General features: G+C 48.9%; 2 protein-coding genes across 6 annotated transcripts in view; both read left to right on the top strand.

Moving 5' to 3' along the window:
* The window catches only part of taf1 (TAF1 RNA polymerase II, TATA box binding protein (TBP)-associated factor), a 191,159-nt gene that overhangs the window by 14,514 nt on the left and 162,421 nt on the right, over positions 1–14,224 (top strand). For 2 of the 5 annotated variants that reach the window (XM_038776262.1, XM_038776263.1), the window contains exons 3-7: positions 992–1,090; positions 1,520–1,659; positions 6,175–6,292; positions 8,427–8,543; positions 9,421–9,537. In XM_038776262.1, the coding sequence (XP_038632190.1) occupies positions 1,546–1,659; positions 6,175–6,292; positions 8,427–8,543; positions 9,421–9,537 (466 nt within the window). In that variant the 5' untranslated portion in view covers positions 992–1,090; positions 1,520–1,545. Of the gene's footprint in view, positions 1–991; positions 1,091–1,519; positions 1,660–6,174; positions 6,293–8,426; positions 8,544–9,420; positions 9,538–14,224 lie in introns of those variants that run through there. The other 3 variants (XM_038776265.1, XM_038776266.1, XM_038776267.1) reach the window with 2 other exon arrangements.
* Positions 4,375–5,572, top strand: LOC119952472 (OTU domain-containing protein 5-like). Its single transcript, XM_038776268.1, is given in 1 exon segment — positions 4,375–5,572. A coding segment is annotated over 1 exon segment (945 nt). The 5' UTR covers positions 4,375–4,483; the 3' UTR covers positions 5,429–5,572.

Raw genomic sequence — 14,224 nt, 5'->3', positions numbered from 1 at the left:
GGGGTATGTTGGGTCATGAGGTTGCAGATTGTGATTGAGTATAATTCTCCTGCTGCTGATGGCCCAAAGCACCTCCTGAATACCCAGTCTTGAGCTGCTAGTTCTGTTTGAAATGTATATCCTATTTAGCACAGTGGTAGTACCACACAACACGTTGTAGGGTATCCTCAATGTGAAGTAGAGACTTCGTCACCACAAGCACTGTGTGGTGGTCACTCCTGCCAACACTGTCATGGACAGATGGAACTGTGGTAGGCAGATTCCCTCACCAACTGCTGCAGTCTCAGTCTAACAGCTGTCTTTTAGGACCCGGTTGTCTCGGTCTGTGGTGGTATTACTGAATCACTCTTGGTGATGGACATTGAAGTCCTCCACCCAGGGTACCTTCTACACCCTTGCCAACCTCAGTGTTTCCTCTTTGGATTGGATTTTGTTTATTGCCATGTGTACCGAGGTACAGTGAAAAGTGTTTTTCTGTGAACAGATCATTAAGTACATGAAAAGAAAATAAAAGAAAATATATAATAGGGCAACACAAGATACTCCAAGTGGTGTTCAACATGGAACCATACTTATTCATCAGCTGAGGGAGGATGGCACATAGTAATCAGCAGGAGGTTTTCTTGTCCATGTTTGGCCTGGTGCCATGTGACTTCATGGGATCCAGGTTCAATGTTGAGGACTCGCAGGGCAACTCCCTCCCGACCGAACACCACGATGCCTGCATCTCTGCTGCGTTTGGCCTGCTGGTGTGACAGCTGTGGTGGTGTCTGGTACATTATCTATAAGGTATGATTCCGTCTGTATGACTACATCAGGCTGTTTCTTGAATTGTGTGAGGTAGCTTTTCCAATTTTGGCACAAGCCTCCAGATGTTAGTAAGGAGGACTTTGCAGGGTCGACAGGGCTGTGTTTGCTGTTGTCATTTCCGGTGCCCAGGTAAATGCCAGGTGGTCCATCTGGTTTCATTCCTTTTTGTTTCATTTTGTAGCGGGATAATACAACTGAGTGGCTTGCTAAGCCATTCCAGAGGGCATTTAAGACTGAACCACATTGCTTTGGGTCTGGAGTCACGTGTAGACCAGATCAGGTAAGGACAGGTTTCCTTCCCTTAAAGAAATTTGATTGAACAACACAATTTAGAAACCCACCATTTCTTTAGAGGCAAATTGCTTCAGATTTCTGTGGAGGAGATTGCTTGTGATAGAACTTTTGGAGGAAGTGCACAATAGAGAATCTTGGGTGCATCTTGAGTTCTTCAGAACTAATCAGAACTCCACCTGCACAATCTTTATGTCTCCAACCTGGTGAGTTTCACCACCAAGCCATCACCCATTTGCCAATCCATGCACCTCTCTGAGCAAGTTAAAATAAACTGTTCATTACATTCAACTGAGCAGCAGAACTATACTAAGACTGATAAATATTGTCCTCTGCAGTATTATTAATTCATGAAGTGTGGACCATGAGTTGATTAAATTTTTCAGTCAGAGGGACTTATGTTTGCTCTTATTTCTAGGGAGTGGGTTGGTGGCCCCTCTGAAGATGTCAGACTCGGACAGTGATGAGGATCACGAACAGCCATTCTCTCTCACTGGCTTTCTCTTTGGAAATATCAATGAGGATGGACAATTGGAGGATGACAGTGTTCTTGACAAGGTAATGTGTATGTTGAGTGTAAGTTCACTGTAGAGCCGTAGCAAAATAGAAAGTACGCAAGTACATAATAGTATGTGTGAACCTGAAGAGCAGGATTTAATTTCCAGCCCGTTGAAGCTGTCACTGTAGTCGGCCAGCCTCTTGTTCATATCTTTAGATCCATAGACTAAAATAGCATCATGTACTTTATGGAATAAGTAAATAGCTTACACTATTGATGCTTAATGACTTAGTTTTCATTGTATGATGGTGCAAAATGATCTTTCGGAGGCATGAAAAAGAATGGATTGTACATGGAAAGAAATTGTAGAATGCCGTAAAACAAAAGGAAGCTGCTGGATATGTTTTTGAAGTGAACTTTCACATGGCCTTAGTACAACAAATACTTCCAACAACATTGTATTCCCGTCTAAATATTATTCCATAAAATCCCTATTTGGAATTTCATTATATCAATATGGAGTACCCACCGCAGAGGACAAAGCCCTTTTTGCCTGAATAATATTGGACAGCTGGAATTGTCACTGGCATACAACTGTTTTACATTATTCTGTTTTTGGACCTGAACTTCTCTGATAGCAGTTTAACCAGTAAATGGTATTTCACAAGTAAGGTCATTCAGAAGGCTTGATTAATCACTTCCATTACCCTGTCTGTACTAAACTTTGCGAGCTTTCTAAATCCCAGTAAATGGATTGAAGAACTCAGATTGTGCTTTCAAATCCTTCTGTGGCCTCACTTATCCTATTTTATAAATGATGACAAGGTCAACATTTGTTGTCCATGCCTAACTGCCCTTATGAAGGTGTTGGTGAGCCGTCTTCTTGAACCACTGCAGTCCATGTGGTGTAGGTGCAACCACAGTGGCTAGGGAGGAAGTTCTGGTATTTTGTCTCAGTGACGGCTAAGGAGCAGCGATATAGTTCAAGTGACGTCAGGATTGCTTGTGGCTTGGATGGGAACTTGCAGATGGACGGTGTCCCATGTTTAACCTGCTGTCCTTGTCTTTTGAGATCATGGGGTTTGGTATGTGCTGTCAAAGAAGACTTGATGAGTTCCTGTGGTGCATCTTGTAAGTGGTACACGCTATTGCCATTGTGCATTGGTAGTGGTGGCAGTGAACATTTTAAGGTGGATGAGGAGCCAATCAAGCAGGCTGTTTTGTTCTGGATAGTAATAATCTTTATTTGTGTCACAAGAAGGCTTACATTAACACTGCAATGAAGTACTGTGAAAATCCCCTCGTCGCCACATTACAGCACCTATTCGGGTACACTGAGGAAGAATTCAGAATGCCCAATTCATCTAACTGCAGACCTCCTTGAGTGTACTCATCCTGGAGAGTATTCCATCACACTCCAACTGTAGATGGTGGACAGACTTTGGAGCAGCAAGAGATGAGTTTCTCACTCCAAAACTTCCAACCTCTGACCTGCCCTTGTAGTTGCTGTATTTATATGACTGGTCCAGTTCAGTTTCTGGTCAACGGGAACAACCAAGATGTACAGAGTGGCAGATTCCACGATGGTAATGCCACTGAATGTCAAGAGGAGATGGTTAGCTTTTCTATAATTGGAGGTGTTTATTGCCCACCAGTTCTGTGGCACGAATGTTACTTGCCACTTATCAGTCCATGCCTAAATGTTGTACAGGTTGTGCTTTCAGTGGAGCACACCTGCCCCAACCATCGCACCTCAGATCTCTCCTTATGGTTTCTCTTTTTTCCCTGCTGTTCAGCTTCCACCCTTTGTACAGCCTTTCTCCACCTGAAATCCACTTCAGAAATGTAAGTAACTGGAGTGCTGGATGGAACACTGATAATGGACTACTATTTTCACAATGGAAATATCAATCCAGGTCAACCCGACTACAGGATCTCTTATTTTCCAGTTAGAGATGGGGGCCAGTGGTAGTTTGAGAGTGAGTTTATTGTAAAAACTTGATTAATACACGGTCAAATACAAACAAAAGAAATAAACTGAGGCATAAGGAAGAGAACACTGGAAAAAGAACAAAGAAGAGAGAGAGAGAGAGAGCGCCACGAGGCCGAGCGGGGGGGACGAGGCGGACGGCAGGCCGCTGCCGGTGGCGGCCGGGCCCTGCTGCTCCTCGTCCTCCTCATCCTCCTCCTGTTCCAACTCATCCTCCTCGTCCTCCTCCTCCTGCCCCGGGGGGGTGGCCGGCTGCTCGGCCCTGCCCCTGGCGGGCCCCATGCAGGCCGGCTCCCAGGCGCCGGCGCCGGCCTCGCACTGGCTGCAGCACCAGGGGGGCCGCAGGGGGGCGCTGGCGGCGGCGGGAGGCAGCAGGGGGAGGGGGCTGCTGCTGCTGCCACCCCTTCCCAAGCGGCGGCACCGGGCCTCGCCCCACCGCAGTGGCCGCCGGAGCCACCACCACCGCCATCAAGCTCCCCCTCCGCCGCCCCATCCGCCCCTCGGCCTCCACCACATCCTCCAGTACCACCGGCACCACCACCGCCTGCTGGCCCCTGGGGCGCCCGGCCACCCCCGACCCCCGGTCCCGCCCTCGTCGTCATCCTCCTCCTCGGCGCCTCCGCAGAGCGGGGCCGCCGGGTTCGGCCTGGGCAACCCGGCCGTCGGGGAGGGGGGGTTAGGGGGCGCAGGAGGTGGTGGGGGAGGCGGTGGCATCACCCTGCCGCCCTCCGGCAGCCCCGGGGGCTTCCCAGGAGGAAGGAGCCGGCTACAATAGCGAAGACGAGTACGAGACAGCGGCCAGGGAGCAGCTCCAGGACCTGGTCAAGTTCGAGCAGCAGGAGCACTGGTTCGAGAAGGCCCTCAGTGAGAAAAAAAGTTTTGTCATCAAGAAAATGAAGGAGGATGGAGCCTGCCTTTTCCGAGCGGTCGCTGACCAGGTTTATGGTGATCAAGACATGCACGATGTGGTCAGGAAGCACTGCATGGATTACCTGGTGAAGAACGCTGACTACTTCTCCAACTACGTGACGGAAGACTTTACCACCTACGTCAACCGCAAGCGGATGAGCAGCTGCCACGGCAATCACATAGAGATGCAGGCCATGGCGGAGATGTACAACCGGCCCGTCGAGGTGTACCAGTACAGCATGGCCGGGGAGGAGAATCTCGAACCAATCAACACGTTTCACGGCATTCACCAGACGGAGGATGAGCTCATCAGGGTGAGCTACCACCGCAACATCCACTACAACTCCGTGGTGAGCCCCAACAAGGCCACAATCGGGGTGGGCCTCGGCCTGCCAGCCTTCAAACCTGGCTCCGCAGACCAGTCGCTGATGAAGAACGCCATCAAAACCTCGGAGGAGTCGTAGATCGAGCAGCAGATGCTGGAAGACAAAATGCGGGCCACGGACTGGGAGGCCGCGAACGAGGCCATCGAAGAGCAGGTGGCATGTGAGTCGTACCTGCAGTGGCTGCGCGGACAGGAGAAACAGGCCCGACAGCCCCGGAAAGCTTCAGCAACATGTAGCTCCGCAACAGCTGCAGCGACCAGCGGATTGGAAGAATGGAGCGGACGCTCGCCCAGGCAGCGGAGCCTGGCTGCATCGCCGGAACATCCCGACCTCCACCCAGAAGGTGTCGTGAAGTCCTCGGCGCCCGGCAGTGCCGTGGCGCACGTCCAAGGAAAGCCGCCATCGCCATGTGCTCCAAGCCTGGCTGATTGGGAAGATGATGAGATCCTCGCCTCGGTGCTGGCTGTGTCACAGCAGGAATACCTGGACAGTATGAAGATGGGCAGAGACTCATACAGAGAGCCTTCCCCAGACAAGAGCTGATAGACGGCTTCCACACCCCTCACTCCCCTGGCTCTGCTGCTGCCGACATTGACAAAGCTCCTTCCTTCCCTCGTCCAGTGCTAGACACGCTCAAACACGGACTCCTCCTTTCGAATTACATGCATGTATGGAACTTAAATAACATTTTTTTTAAAAAGTGAGAGCGCCACGTGCACCAAGAGCTTTTTACCTGCACATTCTGGTACCGCTCCCCTCTCTTACCCTAATTGGCTTACAAGTTTTGAATTGTGGCTTCTGAATGGTGTTCCATACCATCACTCACACTGGTATCTAACTTACTGGCTCTACACATTTGCAGTCTGGAACCTGAAAGGCTGGTGTAGCATTTCATTTTTATCACCACCGAACTGCAAATGTATAATCTGACCTTGACTCAGAACAATACAAGCTTGTATTTCATTCCACAGTTATAGTATTTTTAAAACTATTCTCCCCACACCGACCTCCCCAAGCCGGAAGTCACATTCTTGACTGACCCTGCACACTACCTATTTTTTTCAAAGTCAGTTGGGACCAATATTACGACCAGGCTTCTTTCTGAAACTAAAGAGGTGAACATGAAAGGGCGAGAACAAGTTAAATTCATTTGCTGTTTATGTCACCGCTCCTGCTATTGTGATGTTATTTTCTCGCTGATCAAAAAGAATGATATTTCATTTCTATGTCTTGTGTGTGTTTCCATATCACTTTCAGTGAGGTGTAACATGGTCACTGTCTGTTCGCAGGAGTCAAAAAAACACCTGGATGGCTTGGGGACACTAGGTCTTGGGACCCTCATCAAAGAAATCACAGCCAATGAGGATGATGCAGTGGAATCTGATGAAAGGAACAGCAATGCAGAGGGTAAACAATGGCTTTCCTTCAAAAATGTAATTTAGTTTGAAAGAGAAAGTTTCTATTCAAGGTTGTATTCCTTCCTGGCCTGCTACATAAATTCCAGAACTCCATAGTCCATATCTTGTCTGGCTTGAATCAACTTGACAGCTTTCATCCTCAAATTCCTCTTGGGCTTTGCTCCGCTCTTCTGTTGAAGTTGTTTCCAGTCTTTCGATCTAATATGTACTTTCCATTCTCCAACTCTGGTTGAACTTGTTACCTCCTTTCCTCTGTTCCACCACTGATGGATGAGTCTTCAGACATCACACCTCTGCATCGTGGACCTCCTCCTTAAACCTGCCCACTATGACATCTTTTTCCGACCTCCAAAATTATCTTCGGTGATTATCAGTTACTGTCGACCATTTACTTTGTGTTAAATTCTTACACATAATTACAGTCCTATGTGTTTAATGTCCCTTCCTCTTGAGCTATAAACTTAGCCTTCTTTTGATTCCTTGCAATCTTATGGTCCTGTTTAACAGCAAACTTGTGTTTCTGCTCCAATGTCCTCTCCATCATAACAGCAATCCATGCCCACGTCTGTAATATATTACACTTCAGCCTATCTGCTGTTGAAACCCTCATTGACTCACCATTCTGACTTTGACTATATTGCTATTCTGCATTGTCACTGAATTAATATTCTGCAACTCTACCTTACACCAGGTGGGGGCACCATCACCACACACTGTAGCAGTCATATTCTCAGGGGAAACTAGGAATGGCCAATAAATGCGGACTTTCAAACCTTGACAGTATTCTAAGAACAATCTCAAACCTGACGGCTGAGATACTTCCCTTGCCAGCCTTTCATGACACCTCCTTCCACAAATCCAAGCTGTTTCTTGTGTCCTGTCATCCACCAAGCCTACCTTGCCTATCCTTCACAAACTCAGTGAGGTACCTTTCAATTTTTATTCTCATCCTGTCTTTAAACCCCATTTTTGTCATGGCTTTTCCCCTGTCCACCTTGTGCAAGTCCTTTTATTTTGGCTCTTGTGCTCCTCCTTCACTTCAATGTTGATGGCTACACCTTTAGTCGCAGGCCTGACTTTCATGGCATTCCCTTCCAAAATCTCTTGTCTCTTCCCCTTCTCCTCACACTTGAAAGATCCTCCCTAAAAATCCTATCGTTGACAAAGTTTTTGATCAACATTCATAACTTCTGGTTCAGCAAATGTAGAGATCATGGAATCCCTACAGTGCAGAAGGCGGCCATTCAAGCTATCGGGCCTGTGCTGACCCTCTGAAAGAGGACCCTACCCTATCCTGGTAACCACACCTATCCTTTTGGATGCTAAGGGGCAATTTAGCATGGCCAATCCACCTAACCTGCACATCTTTGGACTGTGGGAGGAAACTGGAGCATCCGGAGAAAACCCATGCAGACATGGGGAGAACGTACAAACTTCAAAGAGACAGTCACCCAAGGCTGGAATTGAACCCAGGTCCCTGACCCTGTGAGGCAATATGCTAACCACTTGGAACATTGTTTTCTACATAAAAGTCGCCATATAATTTCAAACAATTGTTCAAACAAATCAGCAATAGCCATTTGTACTAAGTTTTGTGGATGCATAGTTCAGTCTCATCTCCCATTCTACCCCTGTAGATAAGGATGTTCCACACTTCTTCACACAATTGTCATTCTTATTTCTATCTCTGTAGCGAACATTACCTGCCTTTACTGCACCCTCAGCTCACACTGCTGAAACGCTCGTGTGTTCTTTTGTAACCTGTCAGTTCATTTACTAAATGCAGTCCTGGTTGATCCTTTGACTCTGATCTGTTGTGCACATCCCCCATTGCCATGTCAGTAACATCTTAGCCTTTAGCTATGCCCCCCTTTTTATATCATATCTCTTTTAAAACTCTCCTTAAAACCCAGCTTTTTTGACCAAACCTCATAATCTCTCTTCCTTTGGCTTGACATCCATTTTCATTTTACATCTCAGTGAAATATTTTGGCTCTATACAAATGCACGACTTTGCCTCATTTTTCTGACGAAGCTCTGAAAACAAGCCCAGAACTGCTCTGTGTTGTACCTCAACCGTGGGCAGCATTTACCCGATCTGATGATTATTTTTCTGTATATAGGTTGGATTCAGAGTAAAGATGATGCCATTGATTACTCAGATATCAATGAGGTAGCAGAAGATGAGACTCGCAGGTATCGTCAGGTGATGGGAAATCTTCAACCAGTGAGGAAACTAGGTAAGTAGCATTACTCTGTATATATTAATCAGTTAACTGTCTAATTAATGCACGGATGAATAGTGAAGTCTGACATTTTAATGATTGGCAATAAAGCTAAAAAGTTATGACAGTAAGCATGTTCCTAATTGCCTCATCAGAACTGTGATGAGTAATAAATTCAATACGCAGAAAATAGAATGAAAAGCCTGTGTTATAATTTCAAGCATGATTGTATGAGTTCATAGAATCATAGAATTTACAGTGCAGAAGGAGGCCATTTAGCCCATTGAGTCTGCATCGACCCACTGAAAGAGCGCCCTGCTTAAGCCTACGCCTCCACCCTATCCCCATAACCCAGTAACCCCACCTTTTGGACACTAAGGGCCAATTTAGTTTGGCCAATCCACCTAATCTGCACGTTTTTGGACTGTGGGAGGAAACCAGAACACCCGGTGGAAACCCACACAGACATGGGAAGTGCAAACTCCAGACAGGCAGTCACCCAAGGCCGGAATTAAACCCGGGTTCCTGGAGCTGTGAGGCAGCAGTGCTAACCAATGGGCTTTGTAAAGAATAAATAACCTAATGATTTGAGGTGAGAATGCAGAGATCTGTGATGTCTAATATTTCAATTATTTTGCATTTTTCAGCTGATTACAGATATTTCCACATTGTGACTTTTGGAACCAGATCTCTAACTAGTTGGGCTTTACTATTGCAGGAGAGTGGAAAACATTTAGTATAGGATTCCCAATTTCTACAGTTTCTGAAAATGCTGATATTTATAGCGAGTTGACTGACTTAATTTAAAGCATATAATAACCCTTTTGATAAATAAGACCTCCTCCCATGTCATGGAAACTGTACACTAAAGGATTTATCTTGCTGGCTGCAGAAGATGATGATGATGACTATGATGCAGACAGTGAAGATGTGGACTCAAAGCTCATGCCTCCCCCACCACCACCTCCACCACTAAATAAGGAAGAGGCAGCTTCACAGGAATTAATTGGTGAGTTCAAGTTTAGTTAAAAAGAGCGAAGAGAGAAAGAAAAGCTTGAGGAATACTCTTTTGTGTTGTACAATAACTGTCTTCAACTCTAAAGCAATATTGCATCAGTGTTCATGAGTATTTGTAGTATTGGTGAGATACGTTGATATAATCTAGATATCGTAGACACAGCAATTTAATCCAATTGATGCAGCTTCCAACAGGCCAGACAAAGGCATCATAGTTCAAAAGGTTGCCAGCTATTCAACCTTGATAATCATACCCTCAGTACAGGGTGAGGGGTGGGTGGGGTGGGGGGAGGAGAGTAGAGCAGAATAGAAATGTTAAAAAGAGGGGACTTTGTATTTAGGGGCTAGTTGGCATTCTCTGCAACCAAGAAGTAGATTCCTGAAGGGTATGTTGCCTACCCAGTCGGTGCCAAGGTAAGGGATATCTCAAGGTGGTTAAAGGGGATCTTGGAGGAACTTCCGGTTGTGGTGATGCGGAGCTAAGCCGCACGTTCGGCAGCTCCCGCTATCAAAGGACTTTCGGGCCTGTTTTAGTGCCCCAAACGGCGCTGTTTCGACGATTCCCAGTGGGGGACGTTGTTGTGAGGAACATTCCCCGAAATTTATGGTGCGCACCTGGAGTGGGGCAAAGGAAAAGGCTGCAGCAGCTCCCCAGAAAAAGCGGGGGAAGGAGGACAAAATGGCGGCCGGCGGAGCACCCGAGGACTGGTGGAAGTGGGCGCAGGAGCAGCAAGCTGCTCTTCTGCGCTGTTTTGCGGAGCTGAAGGCTGAGTTGCTGGACTCCCTGAATGCGACTACCAACAAGTTACTTGAGACCCAGACAGCGCAGGGGGCGGCCATTCAGGAGTTGCAGCGGCAGGCCGCTGATCGGGAGGAGGAGGCCGTGGTCCTCGTAGGGAAGGTGGAGATGCACGAGGCACTTCACAAAAAGTGGCAAGACCGCTTGGAGGAGCTGGACTTTCGCACGAGGTGAAAGAATTTGAGGATCCTGGGCCTGGCAGAGGGGCTGGAGGGGTTGGATCTTCCGTCTTATGTGGCCACGATGCTGAACTCGTTGATGGGGGCGGGGTCCTTCCATTTGCCCCTGGAGCCTGAGGGAGCCCACAGAGTGCTGGCCAGGAGGCCCAAGACGAATGAACCCCCGCGGGCGGTGCTGGTGCGGTTCCATCAGTTCAGCGATTGGGAGTGTGTGCTGCGCTGGGCCAAGAAAGAGAGGAGCAGCAGGTGGGAGAATTCGGTAGTGCAAATCTACCAGGACTGGAGTGCGGAGGTGGCTAAGTGGCGGGCCGGGTTTAACCGGACGAAGACGGTGCTGCATGCCAAGCAGGTCAAATTTGGAATGCTGCAGCCTGCGCGTCTCTGGGTAACATATAAGGACCGGCACTACTACTTCGAGTCCCTGGAGGAGGTGTGGGCCTTTGTACAGGCGGAGAAGCTTGACTCGAACTAGGGTCTGGGGGCTGCGGGGCGCTGTGTACTACGGTCGTTGCTGTTTTTGCTGTTGCTGTTTTTGTAATTTTGACATGTGTTGTTTATGCTGGTATTTGCTCTGTTTCCGGGTGGTTCTGTTGGATATGGTTTTGTGTTATGTGGGGAATGTTGGGGGTTTGTTTTTTCTTCTGTACGGGGATGGGGTGGAGCTGGAATTTGGGAGCTGCGTCAGAAAGGTGGGGTGGGGCAGCGTGAAAGCACGGGCTTTCCTCTGGCTTCCCGCGCTGCGGGGCAGGAGGGGTGGAGCTGGCAGTGGGGGCATGGCCTCTACTGTTTTTTCCCGTGTTGAAGCGGTGCCAAGGAGGTGTGGCAGGAGGGGGGATGACCTCATGCCGGGAGGGGCCGGGTTTTGGCGGGAGTTGCCGGGGTCAGCAGAAGTCAGCTGACTCACGGAAGTACCATGGAGGGTGCGTCGCGGCTAGGAGGGGTCCTAGCCTGGGGGGGATACCGGGTTGCTGCTGCAATGGCCAGGAAGGAGCTGGTGTGGGCCGGGGGGGTAGAGGAGAGGCGGTATCATCATGAGGAACGGGTTGGGCGGGGTGTGCTGGCCTGGGGCGAGCAGTCGATGAGCTATGGCTAGTCGGCGGGGGAGGGGAGCGGGGTGCCCTCTGATCCGGCTGATCACCTGGAATGTGAGGGGGCTGAATAGAACATAGAACATTACAGCGCAGTATGGGCCCTTCGGCCCTCGATATAGCGCCGACCTGTGAAACCATCTGAAGCCTATCTGACCTACACTATTCCATTTTCATCCATATGTCTATCCAGTGACCACTTAAATGCCCTTAAAGTTGGCGAGTCTACTACTGTTGCAGGCAGGGCGTTCCACACCCCTACTACTCTCTGAGTAAAGAAACTGCCTCTGACATCTGTCCTATATCTACCACCCCTCAATTTAAAGCTATGTCCCCTCGTGTTGGTCATCACCATCCGAGGAAAGAGACTCTCACTGTCCACCCTATCTAACCCTCTGACTATCTTATATGTCTCTATTAAGTCACCTCTCAGCCTTCTCCTCTCTAACGAAAACAACCTCAAGTCCCTGAGCCCTTCCTCGTAAGACCTTCCCTCCATACCAGGCAACATCCTAGTAAATCTCCTCTGAACCCTTTCCAAAGCTTCCACATCCTTCCTATAATGTGGTGACCAGGACTGCACGCGGTACTCCAGGAGCGGCCGCACCAGAGTTATGTACAGCTGCAGCATGGCCTTGTGGCTCCGAAACTCAATCCCCCTACTGATAAAGGCTAGCACACCATATGCCTTCTTAACAGCCCTATTAACCTGGGTGGCAACTTTCAGGGATTTATGTATCTGGATGCCGAGATCTCTCTGTTCATCTACACTACCAAGAATCTTGCCATTAGCCCAGTACTCTGCATTCCTGTTACTCCTTCCAAAGTGAACCACCTCACACTTTTCCGCATTAAACTCCATCTGCCACCTCTCAGCCCAGCTCTGCAGCTTACCTATATCCCTCTATATCCTATAACATCCTTCAGCACTATCCACAACTCCACCGACCTTGGTGTCATCTGTAAATTTACTAACACATCCTTCTACACCCTCTTCCAGGTCATTTATAAAAATGACAAACAGCAGTGGCCCCAAAACAGATCCTTGCGGTACACCACTAGTAACTGAACTCCAGGATGAACATTTGCCATCAACCACCACCCTCTGTCTTCTTTCAGCTAGCCAATTACAGATCCAAACCGCTAAATCACCTTCAATCCCATACTTCCTTATTTTCTGCAATAGCCTACCGTGGGGAACCTTATCAAACGCCTTACTGAAATCCATATACACCACATCAACCGCTTTACCCTCATCCACCTCTTTGGTCACCTTCTCAAGAAACTCAATAAGGTTTGTGAGGCATGACCTACCCTTCACAAAACTGTGTTGACTATCCCTAATCAACTTGTTCTTTTCAAGATGATTATAAACCCTATCTCTTATAACCTTTTCCAACATTTTACCCACAACCGAAGTAAGGCTCACAGGTCTATAATTACCAGGGTTGTCTCTACTCCCCTTCTTGAACAAGGGGACAACATTTGCTATCCTCCAGTCTTCCGGCAGTATTCCTGTCGACAAAGACGACATAAAGATCAAGGACAAAGGTTCTGCAATCTCCTCCCTGGCTTCCCAGAGTTAAGCGGGCCCGGGTATTTTCTCATTTGAAAGGGCTGAAGGCGGACGTGGCTATGCTCCAGGTGACCCACCTGAAGGTGGCGGACCAGGTTCGTCTGAGGAAGGGGTGGGTGGGGCAGGTTTTCCCACTCAGGATTAGACGCGAAGAACCGGGGGGTGGCGATTTTGGTGGGGAAGAGGGTGGCGTTCGAGGCGTCTGAGGTGGTGGCGGACAAGGAGGGCAGATTTGTTATGGTGAAGGGTGGGCTGCAGGGAGAGAAGATGGTGCTGGTAAATGTGTATGCCCCGAATTTGGATGATGCTGGCTTTATGAGGCGTATGTTGGGCCGCATTCCAGACCTGGAGGCAGGGGGCCTGATCATGGGAGGAGACTTTAACACGGTGCTGGATCCCACACTAGACCGGTCCAGTTCAAGGACGGGTAGGAGGCCGCCGCCGGCCAAGGTGCTGAGGGGGTTTATGGACCAGATGGGAGGGGTGGATCCCTGGAGGTTTGGTAGGCCTAGGGTGCGGGAGTACTCCTTTTTCTCCCATGTGCATAGGGTTTACTCCCGAATAGATTTTTTCGTCCTGAGCAGGGGATTGATCCCGAAGGTGCAGGATGCCGAGTATTCGGCCATAGTAATTTCAGACCATGCTCCGCACTGGGTCGATCTGGAGATGGGGGAGGCGCGGGACCAGCGCCCGCTGTGGCATATGGATGTGGGGTTGCTGGCTGATGAGGAAGTGTGTAGGAGGGTCCGGGGAAGTATTGAGAGGTATCTTGAAACCAACGACACGGGGGAGGTCCGGGTGGGGATGGTTTGGGAGGCTCTGAAGGCAGTGATCCGGGGGGAGCTGATTTCCATCCGGGCCCATAGGGAAAGGAGGGAGAGGAGGGAGAGACTGGTGGGGGAGCTCCTGGATGTGGATAGGAGGTACGCGGAGGCCCCGGAGGAGGGGTTACTGGGGGAACGGCGTAGCTTGCAGACCAAGTTCGACTTGCTGACCACCAGAAAGGCGGAGACACAGTGGAGGAGGTAGCAAGGCGC

The sequence above is a fragment of the Scyliorhinus canicula genome, chromosome 17, assembly GCF_902713615.1.
Source record: "Scyliorhinus canicula chromosome 17, sScyCan1.1, whole genome shotgun sequence".
NCBI classification, from domain to species: Eukaryota; Metazoa; Chordata; class Chondrichthyes; order Carcharhiniformes; family Scyliorhinidae; genus Scyliorhinus; species Scyliorhinus canicula.
This window is presented reverse-complemented; position numbering and strand designations above follow the sequence as displayed.